General features: G+C 43.7%; 1 protein-coding gene across 12 annotated transcripts in view; it reads left to right on the top strand.

Moving 5' to 3' along the window:
• Positions 1-15,619, top strand: part of ANK3 (ankyrin 3) — a 358,746-nt gene extending 343,127 nt beyond the window's left edge. For 7 of the 12 annotated variants that reach the window (XM_040564167.1, XM_040564175.1, XM_040564174.1 and 4 more), the window contains 3 exons: positions 8,734-8,817; positions 10,785-10,877; positions 14,246-15,619. In XM_040564167.1, the coding sequence (XP_040420101.1) occupies positions 8,734-8,817; positions 10,785-10,853 (153 nt within the window). In that variant the 3' untranslated portion in view covers positions 10,854-10,877; positions 14,246-15,619. The remainder of the gene's footprint in view (positions 1-8,733; positions 8,818-10,784; positions 10,878-14,245) is intronic. The other 5 variants (XM_040564176.1, XM_040564172.1, XM_040564181.1 and 2 more) reach the window with 2 other exon arrangements.
• The last annotated feature ends 542 nt before the right edge of the window (positions 15,620-16,161 follow it).

Here is a 16,161-nt window from a genome sequence, read left to right as displayed (position 1 = left end):
CCTGGTATACTTGTCAAGCTCTACAGCATATCAAAGAACAGAGGCCTCCCATCATATACTTTAGGAGCAAGACTGCGAGTTATGTATATAATACAGACAGGAAAAATGTTGTCCATGATAACCTCTGTTTTCTTCTTATAGTTCTGGTAGCACGTTGTGTCTTGCAAATGTGCTGTTCAAATGTACTAAAACTGCATTTATTAGGAATGTAGTGACAGTGACAGTGAGATTCAGAGTGATTCAAGCTCAGGTGAGGAGCAGAGGATTACTACAAGAGTTTATCGACGGCGGTTGATTTTGAAGGTATTTTGTGATTCGCGTCTTGAGGTGACGTTGGCATGGATGTGGGTTTGGACTGCCGTGTGAGAATGTCAGTTCTGGCATAATGGAGTCCCTCTGGTACTAGCTTTCCATGCCAGCTTGTTTTTATAACCAAATGCTACGTGGCCTTTCCTTGCTTAACCCAGAGGTTTATGGTTGTCTTCTGCTGGAAAACTACTGTGCTGCATGGCATGTTGTGTTCTTCACTGTTTTGCATGCCATCTTAAAGACTGCAGCTAGATGCAGCGTGTTTATCTGATGCAGAGCAAAACGAATTACAGACAGATATGGCTGACACATTTTTTTCCTTTTTTTCTTTTCTAAAAAAAATCTAAACTACAAGTTAAAAAAAAAAAAAAAGCAGGAATGTGCAGGAGTGGGATATAGGAGAGTCTGGGCCATGTACTCTGGCTGAACGTTGTCATCCAGAGGCCCTGGTGTGTTCTGGAAAGCCTCTCCAAAGCAGCAGGTGATCCTGATTCGAAACCTACTGCAGTTAATAAGAGGCCCTGCATCTCCTTCAGTAGGCTTTATTTAGTGTATTTATTTACAGATGCCCTAGCACAACATACTTTATATGCTAATAACAATGGTAGAAACAGAAATAATTGCATTTGCCCTCATGTAGTTTCTTGTACGGTCGCATAGTATGGTAGTGTTTGCCTTGAGCATATAGCATAAGAAAATAATTCTTCATCAGAAATGATGTTAATTCTCAGTAACTTAAAGGATTTATTAGATTCTTATTAGAAAATCACGTAGTAAAGCCATGAAAAGGACAAACAGCCACTGTAGTGCTATTACAGCAATAGCTGAGTTTGCCTAGGATATAATTGTTACTTCAGTGATGATTAGTGACACTTACCTATGTTGCTGTTATTTGTGTGTTTAGTGGAGAAGGGTACATACACATGCACTGCACCTTTTGTATAATGTAGATGGCAGATAGGCTGCTATGCACAGCTGTTGATCTCTCCAAGACACAGACACTTACAAAATGCAGAATGACATTTCTGACCGCCTTCACCCTGTATTTCTTCAGTGTGCTAGTTGTGTTCCCATTCTGAACTAGGCAATAATTGCAAAAATGAGCTCAAGAGAAGTAAATGTTTTATCCAAGACCTCGTTTTTACAGGAAGAACCTGCTGCCTTAAATGAAAGCACCTGGGCAGGTCAAGGGTATAACCATTCATCAGTAATTTCCTCTGCAGATAAGACATGACAAGAACTAGGAATGTTTCTGTTTTCAGATGTGGGCAGGTGGCCTGAGGGTGATCGCAGACCCTTGAACACTGTAAGAGCATTGCTGGTAAGACATAAAGCATCAGTGGGCTGAAAATGGTAAAGGCAGTGCATAGTCACCTTGTTTTTGGGATTTGCCATCCAATTTGTCTGAACTGTTTCAGTGTCCACTGGTTGGGCATCAGGAAGTGTCAGAGTACAAAAGAGGGTGAAAAAGACAGTCTTCATTTTCTTTCTAAGTATATCCACTGGGTTTAGAGAAGTGCATAGAACATTGTTTTTAAATGTGGTGGTGTCATTTGGGGTTGCATGTACACAGCAACGGTAGAGCAATTGTGTAGAGTGGTGCAGTCTGCAGCTCGTGCAGAGGGAGCCAGGCCCTCGGGGACGACGTGCGTGCTGGGGGGCGGCCAGACCTGCACTGTTCGGGACGTGGCTGTGCTGCACCAGGGCAGATTTGAAGGTACCTGTGATACTTCTGTCATTTTCTGATGATTTGTAGCTGCTGCTTGTTCTGCTGCTTGTTTTGTTCTCCCTCCCCGCAACTTAAGACGGGGTTAAAATGGAGCATGAAAAATTTTAAAAGCAGCAGTCACCAGGCCTTTTAGAGAAAGAGTTTGATAAGGGAGCAACCATTTCCGTAGGTGTATGTTGATCATGTATAGCTCATGAATTGATGGCATGAAATAGAGGGATCAAGCTTTGAAGTTGGAAGGGATCTGGACCTTGATGAATTTTTGCAAATTCCTGGGAGCTGCAGTGGTTGGATGAACTGAAGTCACAGAGAAGGCACGCACTGGGTGAGGACCAGCTCCTCGGGCAGGAGGTCTCAGGGTGCAGCACACAGGAATGTGGAGCAAAGCTCGCAGCCTGCAGGGAGGACATGACCCCCATGTTCCTGCCATGGGACCACAAGAAGTGGTCGGGAGCCCCCAGCAGGCTCCTGTATTTGCTTGCTGGCGCTGAGCACCCTTCGAGCAGCTGCTGCACCTGACCCCTCAGCCCCTGCACCCCACTCCAAATGTCACAGCTCAGCCAGCATCAGTTGTGCAGCGTGGTAGTGAGAGGAGAATCGGGCTGTCCCCCTACTCCTATGTTTCCTGATGCTCCCCACTAAACATATTGCTGCTATGGGATGGATGCACTGGAGGCTGTGCAGGGATGTTTTCTTCCTGGCTTCTCCCCCACGCAGCAAGCCTGCGACTCCCAGCAGTGGTGAAATGCCCAGCTGCTTTCTGGGAGTCATGCCTGGGCCTTGGGAGCACATATCCTATACTGTCTTATACGTTATGGAGCCAGCCCTGGAAATCTGGGTTGAGCTTGTCTTCTCTGGAATAAAGAATATTTTGAACATCTGCAAAGCCTGGACACAGGCTTCAGAACTCGATGGCAGTGCTGTGCCTGTGCCGTGAGCCTGCTCTGCTGGCTTGTGCCAACAGCAGCAAAGGGACATGGAGGATGGTGCACCTGGAGCCTCCACCGGGCAGAGCTGCACGTGGGTCAGTGTTGTACTGCAGTTAATATTCATTACTGCCTCCGTGCTGCATTAAAAGCAACAGAGGTACTTACATAGCCTGCAGGGATGAAGTTTTGTAACACCTAAATCTGGAGGATAAATTGAGTCCCGTGGAAAAAAAGAATTTGCAATGTGCCTCCACAGTTTCTGTCAAGACTGAATTGCTTCATTGCCTTTGTTCTTCTTTCCTAACTTGTTTTTCATTTCAATGCTATTCTGAATTGTTGCTAACACTATTATTTCCGTTTAACTGCTACCTCAGCCCTCTGTCCTGGCCCAAATACGTGGAAAGGCTCTTCTGTTCCCGGAGGTATTTTCCCAGCAGTCCAAGAGCAGGGTCCTGTCAAGTGCTCTCGAGCACATTCCCATGAGATTTAGCACTTCAGAGGGCTGAGACCATAAAACCAGACAAGCAAGGGCTGATGCCCATTTCCACATGTAACAGGATCATATTCTAACCTCAAGGTAATGCAGATGGTTTTGGTTTTGCTTCCTTTCCCTCTTCTGTTCGCCTGGCGGATTGATGGGATGGAGCATTGCAAAAGCAACGGGTTTTTATGGTAGTGCAGGAATGTGAGCAATTAGCACACAAGGGAAAAATGAGTGCTGCCACAATGCACACATTCAGAGCCTGATCCAAAGCTCCTTTTATTCACTCATGACAGAAATCAGTGTCTGATTTTTCATGCCTTTTCAAAGATTGTTAAATCTTTCATGGGTACAAATTTTTGGCAAAAATTGTCCGGTAAGATTCTTGCCAAAAGGTTTATGGTAGAATTTTGTAATGGAAAACAAAAGAGACTTCCAAGCAGGAATTACTCAAATCCGATATTACTTTGTATATTGTACTTCTGTTGTTTCTTGCTGATTTTTATTATAGATTTGTATCTTCCCATGCATTTTACCCATGAAGCTCCCCATTACTGATTGTGGAGGGTCGGTTCAGCCTGCACTGGAGGAATGGCACAGAGGGATCCTGAGCAGCAGTTAGTAACGAGCAATATCAGCAGCTCTCATGTTATTACTCAGAGGAGACTTACTTACGGAGAGTGAAAATGTGGCCATCCTGTAGGTGAGACCAGTTAGGGGCCTGTGCCCCACATGCAGCACATGGAAGTGTTCCCATCCATGTGCTCAGCTGGGCGCAGCCTCCCTGCTGCAGTCCTGCCAGCTCAGACAGCTGCAGCATTGCTCTGCTCCCAAATGCCACCACACCCGGGGAGAGACCAGCAGGGTGGGAGCTGCAAGCCACAGTGCAGTAACACACCTGGGAAGTGAAACTCAGGCTGCAGAGTGCTGCTAGCAGGTCTGTTTGCACATGGTCCTCCTGTATCAAGCATCAGAACAATGACCCATCTCCCACTGTTGGGCTTGTTGTGCTGCTGTATGCGGCACCATGTCCTTTTGGGTCTCCTTGGCTTGCCTGTTGTTCCCCCCCAACAGCTTTAGCAATACATCTGCAAACAAGCAAGTACAAACTCAGCACAGGCTCAGGCAGACAGTCGTGGCATGTGATTAACAAGGTCTCTCTGAGTAGGCAAAACTCGCTAATGAAAATGACCTTAATGAAAGATGTTTGTTTCTACTGCCACAGCAGCTTGAGATCCCAAGGAGACAGAGGTGCAGCTGCTGGTTATGCATTACAAGAATGTGATCTCGAGACTGAAAGGATTATGTCTTGCTGGTGGCTTAGACCAGAAAAGGAAGAGGTCTCATCGCTCTGTACAGCTCCTGTTCCAGTTGCAGTACTGTCCCCAGTCTTTGGAGAAATTAAATATTTAGGATCTTTCCATCTTGCTTATTTCCGTCTGCTTTTAAATTCCTTTTTAAATTCTGGGTAACAGACATCCAGCCGCACCTTTTATACTCCGCTGTTACAACAACACTAGCTATATAGGAGGAATAAAAGGGACTATTATCCCTCTAGTAACAAAACAAACATGAAAGAGAACCAGAGGTCTGACAAATCTGCAGTGAACTTTGGCACAGTACTGCAGCACCAACTGTATAACTCCTGCATTTATCTGGAGGTCCCTGGGAACACCCATCATCTGCAAATAACTGTTAAGAAAATCAGTGGAGTTGGCAGAAGACTTTGAAGAAGCTGCTCTTTAGTTCTCCTGCCCTGGAGAGCAGCAGCGGGGATACCAGCTGGTTTTGGCAGGACTACACTCCAGCGAACTGGGTGACATTAAAGCACTCTGCTTTGCAAAGCTTCCTGGCATGTTCTGGGGCTGAGGCATGCAGAGTGCAGCTTTTGTACGGTTTAGTCCCAGGGATATAACTGAGCTTCCAGTAATCACTGTGTTAAGTTTCCTCCCTGAATTTTTAAAGTGCTTGGTATTGTGACAGTGATTTAGACTGGTCAAGGGTGAAATGAAGCCCGCATAAGTATGATGCTGCAGAAATAATTTTATTCTTCAGCTGTGACGCAGATGCACCAGCTTTGTGTTTAAAAAAGCTTTTGTTGACAAGGTCATCTAATGTGCCATTCTAACCCAAAGCTGTTCTGAGGTCTGACAAGTAGAACTGCCAGTGGGTAAGGCAGTTGTTTTTTTTTTCTAGCAAACATCCGTCTTTATAGCTGCAGAGGATTAGAAACGTCAGTAAATCAGATCTGCCTCCTGCCAATTGTGAGCCCTCCTGCAATTTGTTTAACTACCCACAAGAAAGAAAATTGTGAAAGCTGGATTTCATGCATACTGGCTGCTGAGTGTTTACAGCATTTATCCTTAGACCGTGCTTAAAGGAGCATATAGCTAATTAAAAACCAAGATTCACAATACCTTTAAAACTGCATTTATCTTGCAGTGTATCAATGCATTTTCCATTTTAAAACTGAACACGCTAATTCTCACTAACTTGTTTTAAGGAGCAACCTTGCTTGCTGTGGCAGTAGGGGCCAGGACGTGCGAACAGTACTGTTGTACCAGGTAGTCTGGCAACCATGCTGTACCAGCCGTGGTGTTCTGTTTCTGGTTTTTATCCTAGTGGGTTTGGAGGCCTTACTTGCACGAGGGAAGCTCTCAGTACCGCTGTGCACTGAGGGAGAGGAACATCTGGGACAGGGCTCACTCCTGTCCAAGCCCTCACTGCTTGGGAGCTGCTGGGGACTCTGAGCCCATGGGTGGGAGGCCAGGGAAGAAGCAGTGCAGCCAGCTCCCTGTCTGCTGCACTGCTGATAAAACTGTCTCCAAAATCACTGTTTTCCCCTCGTTCCACTGCAGCTAGGAGGCCCTACAGGTTTCAGTTCTCAAAACCTGTACCCAGTCATAGGTGCCCCTGCCTGCAGCAGCAGGCCCTGTGCCATTTTCATTTCTGCTATCTTGCTCATGAGAAAGGAAGGAGCTGGCTCCCGCTAGGGCCCTGCTCACTGACAGGCCCAAGTCTTCCTTCCCTCATCCTGGGTACAGAGTGAAATTGGTCCTTAGGTAGGTGTTTAGTTTCTCCTTCCAGGAACCCCTTGGAAGAGTCCTTTTGGGGCACGAATTGTCCAGTGGGCCCAGCCTGGGCTGTCCCAAAGCTTCGGCAGCAATTTGTTCTGCTGTGCTGCTTGCGAGGGTGCTACCCTGCCTGGGCTTGGGGACCTCGGCCCGGTGCCCGCAGTCCCAGCATGGCTCGGACAGGGAGGCCTCACCCAAGTGGCCCTGGGCAGTGACGTGCCCCTGGCTGTGGAGACTGCTGTCTCTCCGTGATGCTCCCTGAAGCATGAAAGTTTGGCGAGTTTTACAGTTTCTATATACCCCATGAAAGCAAGGGGAAAAAGAAACATGTCTGAAATGGATTAATTACTTATTATCAAGTGGTAATTTCAACACAGCTTTCAGTATGAAATAAGCAGAAATTCTGCACTTTTGAGTAATGACAGATACTCACTGGAGACGCAGTTGGCAGCAGAGCTGCAGCAGGCTCTTCAGTGTAGCTTTTGCCTGATGTAATGTCTCTAAAGCAGGGAAAAAACCTTGACTATAGAAAATTGCTTGTGAACAGAAAGGAAGGTTTATTTCTTTTAGCACTCTGAAATAACATACAAGTCTAATGTTATAATGTACACATTAAAAAAGCTGTGTTTAGAGAGAAAATAGTTACAAAAAATAAACACGGCATCACTATATCTGTTCATTGTAAAGCAGTGCCGGGAGCTTATGTAGATAACTGTGTAGTGTGTAGACCACAGTAAGTATGGTGCTTCTTAGTACTTGAAAGCATTATGACGTTTTGACATGTAGTTTTAATAATGTAATTTCAAATATTATTTTGCTGGTAATATTGATATTTACAAGTTTTATATAACAATTTTTCCACTTCCTTCTTCTAGTTGCTGTTTTTTCCATGGTGGGTTGAGGATAAGGGGAGAGGAAAAGTTTTAAGGTTTTTTTTTTTTTTTTTTTTTTTAAGGTAAAATTTCTGGGGAAAAAACAGGGGAGTTCCCTGACCATCTAATCTCCAAGTGCTATAGCTCTGCTCTCAGCAGAGGGAAAAGGCAAGTCATCTGCAGTCTTGACTTTTGAACATGGTTTTGTCCTTCAGATGAGGCAGAGCCTAGATTTGTCCATGATCTCATGAACACAGTCAATAATGCTTCCTTCCTTATGGGCTGTGCTTATGGGTCGGAGAATACTGATTTTAGTGCAGCCAATGTTTGTTGGGAAGCATGGAAACCAACATGTATGAACTGGATATTATTGCATAGATTGCAATTTTCTTTCTCAGGTTTCTGTTTTCAGAAACAAAATGCTACGTTAGATTTGTTTTATTTATACAAAATAAGCACAGATGATGGATATTTCTGGAGCATCAAATGTGGTGCTTTACTTCAGCACCCACATTTGGAAACATGACTTTGTGAGGTAAAGTTGTCAATGTTCTTCTAGAACAGAAGTTCATGGCTACCAGCTAGCCTTAGACTTTATTTATAATTTTAGCAACAATTCTTGTTGTAGTATTTGGTCCTAGCACAGCAGTTAGGACACTGCTTAGAGATTTATTACACTGGTCCCATAAATAGTGGGTACTGCGAGAACTGGTGGATGGAGTGCGATTTCAGTAAGTCGTGCACCAGGCTGCTGAGACTCCTCGGCAGGCTGGCAGATGATGCTGTGCCAGAGAAGGTTTCACGTAAGATACCTTTTACTTTTTCCAATTTTGCAAATGCTGAGTAGTTTTGTCTTCTGTGTGCATTTAAGATCTTGCATTCAGCAAGCTATAGGCAGAGCCGTCTTTAAAATCCCAATTTTTCCCCACCTTATTTGGTGTTAGAACATGTTTCTGTGTGTACTGGGTATTGAGAAGCTGCGAAAAGTCTCCTGCTAATGGATGCTGTTCAGAGATGTTATCATCACGAGTTTGTGCCTCCATCTCATAGGACTCAGGCTAACAGAAAGATTATTTGTTGTCCAGAGAGCATCATGTCATGAATTAGCTGACAAATGTGCCAGAAGCTCACTACATGTTTTAAGGACACACTTTGTGGAATAAATACGCAGGTATTGGCATGCTAAATCAGAAAGGCTTTCACGTTATTTGTGTGACATAAACCAATCTGTTACATAAAGTTGAAGCTAGCATGTGCTTGTTGCTTGGATTGGTGTGGAAATATGTGTGGGTTTGGCAGATTGTAGGTTATGTTGCTAATCTTATAACACGTTCTTTAGGGTGAGGAAGCAAAAAACATTCCTGGTGAATCTGTAACAGAGGAGCAGTTTACCGACGAAGAAGGCAACATCATCACAAGAAAAGTAATCATGGCTTATATCGCTGCTCTGAGTCTTTGCATTCAAGTAACTTCTTTTAACATACTTTCTCCCCTTAGAATCTAGGAAAAAAAATCGATACTTGTCATGTATTGCTTCCTACAGATCACCCGGAAGGTAGTAAGACGTGTTGTTATCCCACATGAGAGGAAAGTTGGTGAAATGGTAATGGAACGGGGACTGCCAGGAAATAACAGTAAATGCAGAGGGTTGTGTTGACTGCTAGAAAGCGCTGCTAAAGGGCTGGAGGTTTGCATTTAACAAGAAGCCTTGGCAAAGTGCAGTGCTTGCAGTTCTTGACAAGTCGTGCATTGGGGCGAAGGGGCAGGGATTTACCTTCGTGGCGTTTCCTGGAAAGGGATCTCTCAAGGAGGCCTCACAGAGCTCTGCGGTGTGCAAAACGCCTTCCCCATGAAAGCATTATGGTCTGCTCATGTAAAACAGGCAGCAGATTTAAAATGTAGGTTTGGGGCCTGTTCTGTTTCATCAGTGTCTGTGAGTAAGGTTAAGCCCTTGCAGAATTTGTACCTGACACCCACAGGTATGCTATGTTGCTTTTTCACCAGCCCAAAGGAGTAAACCCCAGCTCAGTCCCTACCAGCCTCTCACTCACGTGTGCAATAACCCCTTGCTGGAGACTGGGGCTTTGCAGGATTCAGGGTGATGTGAACATATCTACATAACGGTATCATATACTAACACACATCAAGATGGGGTTTTGTCCTTCTGTGCCCTGTTTCAGTGCCTGCAAAAGGAAAGGAGGGCTGCGAGGCTGCAGGAACACCCCATCCCTCTTCCAGGGTGCCCTGTGGGTGAGGTTGGGCTGTGCCTTGAGCTGCTCTCCATCCCAAGTACGCTGTGGTCCCTGGCACGCAGGCGGCCTGGAGGCCTCGGAGGGAACAGGCAGGACATCTGGAGACAAACTGCTGCAAGGAAATTCATGCCCTGCTCCTAGTGCATGGCCAGGGCTCTTGTCTCCAGTAAAACTGACAGTGGGGTTAATGGGTTTTTGTCCGAGTGAAAACAGAATTGAGGACTTGGAAAGAAGCAAACATGAAAAATACTCTTTTTTTCTGCTGGTGAAGAGAAAAATGCGGTAGGGAGCACAGAAATAGAAAAGAATTAAACATATTTCAATCCCTTCTTTCTTAGCCCTTTATCAGGGAAAATAGAAATTCTGCCCAGCAAAGGAGAATTTTGCTGCACCAGATTAGATTACTGAAAAACTACAAATAGTTACAAATACATCAATGCAGATCAGCCAAGGGGTAAATTCTGCCGATAACCACACATAAACAGATGCATTCTGTGATGTGAATGAGGCTTGTGATTACTGGAGTGTTTATTTTTAGATGATTATTGAGCTATTTTTAATGAGTACAGATGAACTTCATTTGGGGGTTTGCTGTTTTAGAGACACCAAAACCTGCACTGCTTGTCACTGTTAATGGTTTTACTTCTGCTCTGCTTTGGTGATGGTTTTTTGCTGCTTTCTTCCTCTTCCCTTTACTCCATTACTAACCTGCTCACTTTAAAGCACAGACTTTGTGAAACATCACAACAGCAGACATGGCCTATGCTCTTAAAAATGTCCACTGACCCTGGCTGGCCCAGGGGTCTGGTTGGAAAGTGATTTTCCTTGAAGGTGGTGATGAATCCAGCTGTAGTTGATGGCAGGGGCTCTTCCGAAGGCTGCGTGCTCCAGCCCAGATGCTCTTTCCCAAATTGTAGACCTGTATTTTCTACCTGAAGATGATATTTCAGGCCTGTGCTTGTGCAGCTCAGCGGAGTGGATAGATAGATTGTGTGTATCTTTGAAATGAAGTGTTAATGTGATTTAACTGCTTTTTACTTATCCTGTTACAGCAAAATGTGGAGCCTGTTTTGGAAGCAGGTTTATAATTACAAGCATTCTCCACAGGCTGTGTTAATGCGTATGTTTTCCTTTAAAGCAGGGTGAAGCTTACAAGGTTAAGACAAAGAAAGAAGTCAGACATGTGGAGAAGAAAAGTTACTCATGAAAGTTGAAAGCCAACCACTGAACGGTCAGTTTGATCAATTTTCTTCCCTTGTAAAGCTTTTGCTAGCACAGCACTGCGTATAGAGAAGGGGCTAGTACCTGAGCAGTGCAGTGGCTTGCTTTCTGCTACCTTGGCATCGCTTTCAAGCTGCAAAGCTGAATAGGTGGTCCTCGGTCCTGTATGAAGAAAATGACCTCGAGTTCATGCATAGAAGCTGAGCTTTATCTGTTGGAACATAAAGCAAAGCAAAACTGAGCCATGTGTAAGATTTGGGGAGTTTCACAAAACATAGAGTTTGTAATCCACAGCGTTTTCTACTCCTAAAAGTGGACTTAGACATGACTAGTGAAAGAGCTGCATACCAGTAAATGTACTGAGAGTGAAAGACTTCTTCCACAGTTGGACATGTGATCTGCGGGCAGTTATGCAAGTGAGTGTCCTTGTAAGAGCCAGTAAGTGTCTAAATATTTGCCAACAAATAATCCTTACCAAATGTTTCTTGTAAAATTTATTGATCCAACTTCAGTGATTGTAAGAAAAGAGCAGCTGACAGTATAAGGGCTCCCCAAAGTAAATCCAAATGCCACCGGCCGACACAGACTCACAGAACAGCATAGGTTGGCAGGGACCTCTAGAGATCATCTGGTCCAAGCAGGGAAATGCAGAGTAGGTTGTCCAGGATCACGTCCAGGTGGATTTTGAATATCTCCAGAGAAGGAGACTCCACAGCCTCTCTGGACAACCTGTTTCAGTGCTCTGTCACTCTCGCAGTGAAGTCTTACCTCACAATCAGGTGCAATGTGGCTTGCACTTGCTCTGTAACGGTGTGCCAGAGCATGTGAAGCAAGAGGCTGCTTTGTCTATAGCTGTAATCACACAGTGTATTTACCTTGTGTCTTTTTTCCACTCAGAATTTCTCTTAGCTTTGGTGGCTTTTAGGAAACGGCCAGAGGAGGATTTGGGGAAATGGGAGTTTGTTTTATCATTTTCCTATATATCTGGTATAGGGATTATTTGTAGGGTTAAAGAACAGAATAAACAGGGCCTGTAAAACATAACAAATAGTGATGTGGAAGTAAAGAACAGGGTGTCCTTAGTCCCTTCCAAGTGCTGTAATATGGCCCCCTAAAGCCACCTGGCCGTACCAGTTTTCTGAGCATGTGAATAATGAGACCACAGGGACTCGATGTGTGGGATCTTGCAGAGAGCTTTATGGGATCAAGCCCTCCAGAGCAAGCACCGTAAAGTGACTGGCTTGCTTTCAGTGTGCTTTTAGCCACTCATAGCACCTGCTGGGTCAGTCGAGCACAACCACTGAATTCCTGCTTTTATTGAGAGCCCTCCCACATGTGCTAATAGAATAATACCACTTCACATGGTTTGCTGCTGAATATACTCATAAAATATTTAATGTTTTGAAAGGGCAGGCCTTCCTCCTTCATGGAGCTTGGGGATACTAGAGGAAAGCAAGCCAAAGGGACAGCATTGCTTGTATGAAATTGTGTCCCAAGTTAGCTCCCATGCTTCTCTTTTGAAATTTGGAGTTTTCCTTTCTATCTGAATGCTATCTACATGCTTAAAGCTAAGATGAGATCTGTTGGGCAGTTACCTCTGTGCACCCAGAGCCACTGTGGATCTGCAGGGGGAAACCAGTGGAAATGTGTGAATTTGAAGGCACTGAAGGCAGGATGGGCATTGAACTCCTTAAGTGGTGCAGATGAAGAGCCTGCCAGCCTACAAGTGTGATGCAGCACATATTTGGAATAAGGGAGGGCAGATATTTTAAAATAAAATGTCATTAATAAAGCAGTCTTTGCCTAATGTATGAAACACATTCTGACCTTGAGAAAGCCAGAGTCTGACTTCCTCAGAAGCAGATGTGCTCCCATGGCTGCTGATGCATTTCTTTTGTGCTTTCTAGGAGGCAATTTTGCCCTTGTAGAGCCCCTCAGAAAGTCAGAGCCTTCCTTAGATGAGCCCTTGCTCAGGGAGAACTTTGTCATGTAAGACGAGTCTTTGTGGTCCAAGCTTTGATAAGAGGTCATGAGCAAAGGTGTATTAAATAATTGTTAGCTCAGTCAAGTGTCTGAAGTGTCTGTTGAAGACATTCCATCTGAATATAGAAGAGGTTATGTTCTCAGAGACCAAGGATTCTGATAGAAAACCAGTTGGTTTCTTGGTCCCAAAAGACAAGAAATAAATATATTTATATATATATATATATATATATATGGGGAACAGAGGTGTTGCTTTTCCTTTAAATGTTTGGGGGGGGGGTGAACATTTTTTGCTAGATTTTGCTGTAAAAATTGCTTTGTGACCATTGCAAAAAAACCCATTGCAAAATATGGGTTGAAAGGAAAAGCCACGATTTTTTTTTGCATGAAGCTCTGCAGGGCTACGGGACAGGTTTCCGCCCAGTACTGTGCGAGCTGGCCTGGCTGCTGCTGCATTGTGAACAGACAGCTTTCAGCTGCGGAATAGATCTATGTCAGCGTAGATGTGGGCAAGGACACATTGTTTCAGCATAGGAGAGCGCAAGCACTCCCAGGGAATGCGCGTGGACCTGTGACCTGATTAGTAAACAGGCATGTCCATGCCAGCCTGAATCCCGCAGGCACTGCACAAGCCACACTCACAAACAGCCTTCCCAGCACCCAGGTGCTGGGGAGCTCGCAGGTCTTGCAGCTCCCATTCACCAGTGTTTTGTTTCTGCTTCGTGCGTCCGTACTGAAAGACGTCACTGTCACGCGATGGATTTAACAAACTTGTCGTTACGTGCTGGCTGCATGATCATTTTGGGATGGGCAGGAGAACAGGGGTTGGACCCTCTGTCTCCTCTGTGCCACTCATGGAGCCAGGTGGAAGATGGATTAGGCAGCCCTTCCTTGCTCTGTCCTTCATGAACTGTCCTTCATAAAGGCTTGCTTCCACATTCCTGGCTCTTTTGGTCCCATTCCCCAAGCAGCTGAGAGAGGTGGATGTCCAAGGAGCGCAGGTTTTAGACCACTGTGGATGGTTGGAGACAAAAAACGAAAGTGGGTTGAGAAAGAAGCGGCTCCTGGAGATAATGAATGCTATTTCTCCCATTACAGAGTACAGATTTCTTGTAATCCTTTCCGAAGAGCTGTTACTTTGTCTGGGGTGATGAAACGCAGTGTCTAGCAAACATATTTGTAAATCAGTTCATGAGCAACGTGGATGTCTGTGGATGCATTTTCCCTTCATGCTGGGAGCTCAACTAATTTCATTACATACCTAGAAACAGTATGATTTATCCCATTACAGAATCCCATAATGCCAATTAGAACTATTTTGTTTAGTCAGGGAAAGGCATGAAATTGATTCTGAGATATTCTGAAATGACTTTGTGCTCTCTTTTCTTTCCGTAGGACTGTGTGCTTTTACTGCCAGTATTCTGGAAGAAAAATCAACAGGAATTAAACATTCACCTATAAAAGTGTGCGTGTGTTTGCTGCTTCCACACATTAACCGCATGGTTTTTATGCAAAAACAAAAACAAAACAAAACAAAAAAAATTAATTTAGCATGAGCCAATTTACAGAGCATGGAAATTCACTTTCATTCACAGGATTGGAGAGTGCACAGTTAACAATGCAGTGTATATACAAGATGCCATGCTGTTAACAGCTTATTTCAAGCAGTTTGATGTCATCACAAAATAAATAAATTCCTGTGGCCAGAGGGGATGTATGAAGACGAAATGGTTAAACCATGGAAAGACACTAAAATTACTAAAATCCACAACAGCTCGCCTTATTTTTCTTGGACCCAAACTGTCAGGGTATAAAACACTGTTTGTTTCTTTTTTAAACATCAATAGTTTTGCTGTAAATAAATAACACTGTATAAATTCTAACAAATAGAATAAATGTTGATAAGGCACTGCCTTTTCAATCACAAACAGAATACTGCGAATGCATTGAGCAGGCTAGGTGTCTCAAGTGGCTACACCTACAGGGATATTCTGGGTGTATCTTCACAGATTCTTGTATATTAGCAATTATAATGTTTGTATATGCAAAAACGCTAGCTTGATTTTAAAAAAATCTTTAAAATCTGCTGCAAATTTAAATGATTCCCAAAATGAGGAATTCTGTAGTTCTGTGAAAATTTTTCTTCAGAGTACTAATATTTTGATGCATGTGTTTCACCTTATTTTGATTAAATCTTTTCCAGTTTTGCAAACACTATACTGCAACATGAAAAATAAGATTTTATCTGTAAACACAAAGCCCTTCATCTAATATTTGTTGCTGTTGCCAATTTTTCAATGAAATGACCTAAAAACCATAACATATACAGTAGTTGCATTATGGGGAGGGGGGTGCTATCTGTTCTCGCTTTATAATGGGGGTAATGCTTGCAGCTTTAGAAGTGGGTTGGTGCTCTGATGGGCACAAGTTTGGGATATTTTTAAATGAACTGAAGAGAAATTACTAGCTAATAGACTGGCAGCACGCTGTAAAATTATTACTGTATTGTGTACTGGCTATAAGATGTAGAATCTTTCAGTAAGCCAATCATCTGTAATCATCCTAGCAGTGTAATATTAGGTTGTTAAGGCTGCTGTGTTTTAAAGGGCATTTTTATTTGGGTTTTGGTGAAATACTTTGATTTGTTGATTATATTCATATGGAAACAGCATTCATTGATAATAGCTCTAATTACATATGTATGAAAACAACAAACACTGGATGATCTAGTTGATTATTTAAGCATAAAATAAATTGTGTTAAAACTCTTGGATAACGTGTATTTGGCAGTGTTATTGTACCCTATAGAAGTGTTTTTGGAATGTCAGCCATTAATTATCCCCGGCTTTTTGCTTCTTTTCCTCTCAGTTTCTTTTGTCTGATCCACCTCCTCGTCTTCATAGTGTGACAGGTCATCACTTGGCAGGCTGTCCCAGAGTGGGTGGAACAGGAGTAACACAGCAGCCAGCACATCCTCAGTAAAAGTAAGGAAACCCCACCTCTCTGGGACGTTAGGAGACCTCCTCAGACCTGGGGAAAGGACAAGTCTAATAGGTTATGCACAGCCTCTTCTCCAACACGTGTCAACTCTGGACCTTTAATTTATTTCACCCCATCAAGAATCAGGAACACCACTGCTCCCAGCGTGTATCAGTCACACCAATAACCAACCCGTTGTAGGTGATGTAAATGAAGTGTACATCTCCTGTATATTGCATGCACTTCCTGTATATCATAGGTGATGGGCCATTACATATGGTCCATAGTGATGGACCATTATATATAAATACTTGGCTTTGTTGCCAAAACAA

This window comes from Cygnus olor, chromosome 7, assembly GCF_009769625.2.
Source record: "Cygnus olor isolate bCygOlo1 chromosome 7, bCygOlo1.pri.v2, whole genome shotgun sequence".
In the NCBI taxonomy this organism is placed as follows: domain Eukaryota; kingdom Metazoa; phylum Chordata; class Aves; order Anseriformes; family Anatidae; genus Cygnus; species Cygnus olor.
The sequence above is the reverse complement of the archived record's forward strand: the minus strand, read 5'-3'. Positions and strand labels throughout refer to the sequence as shown.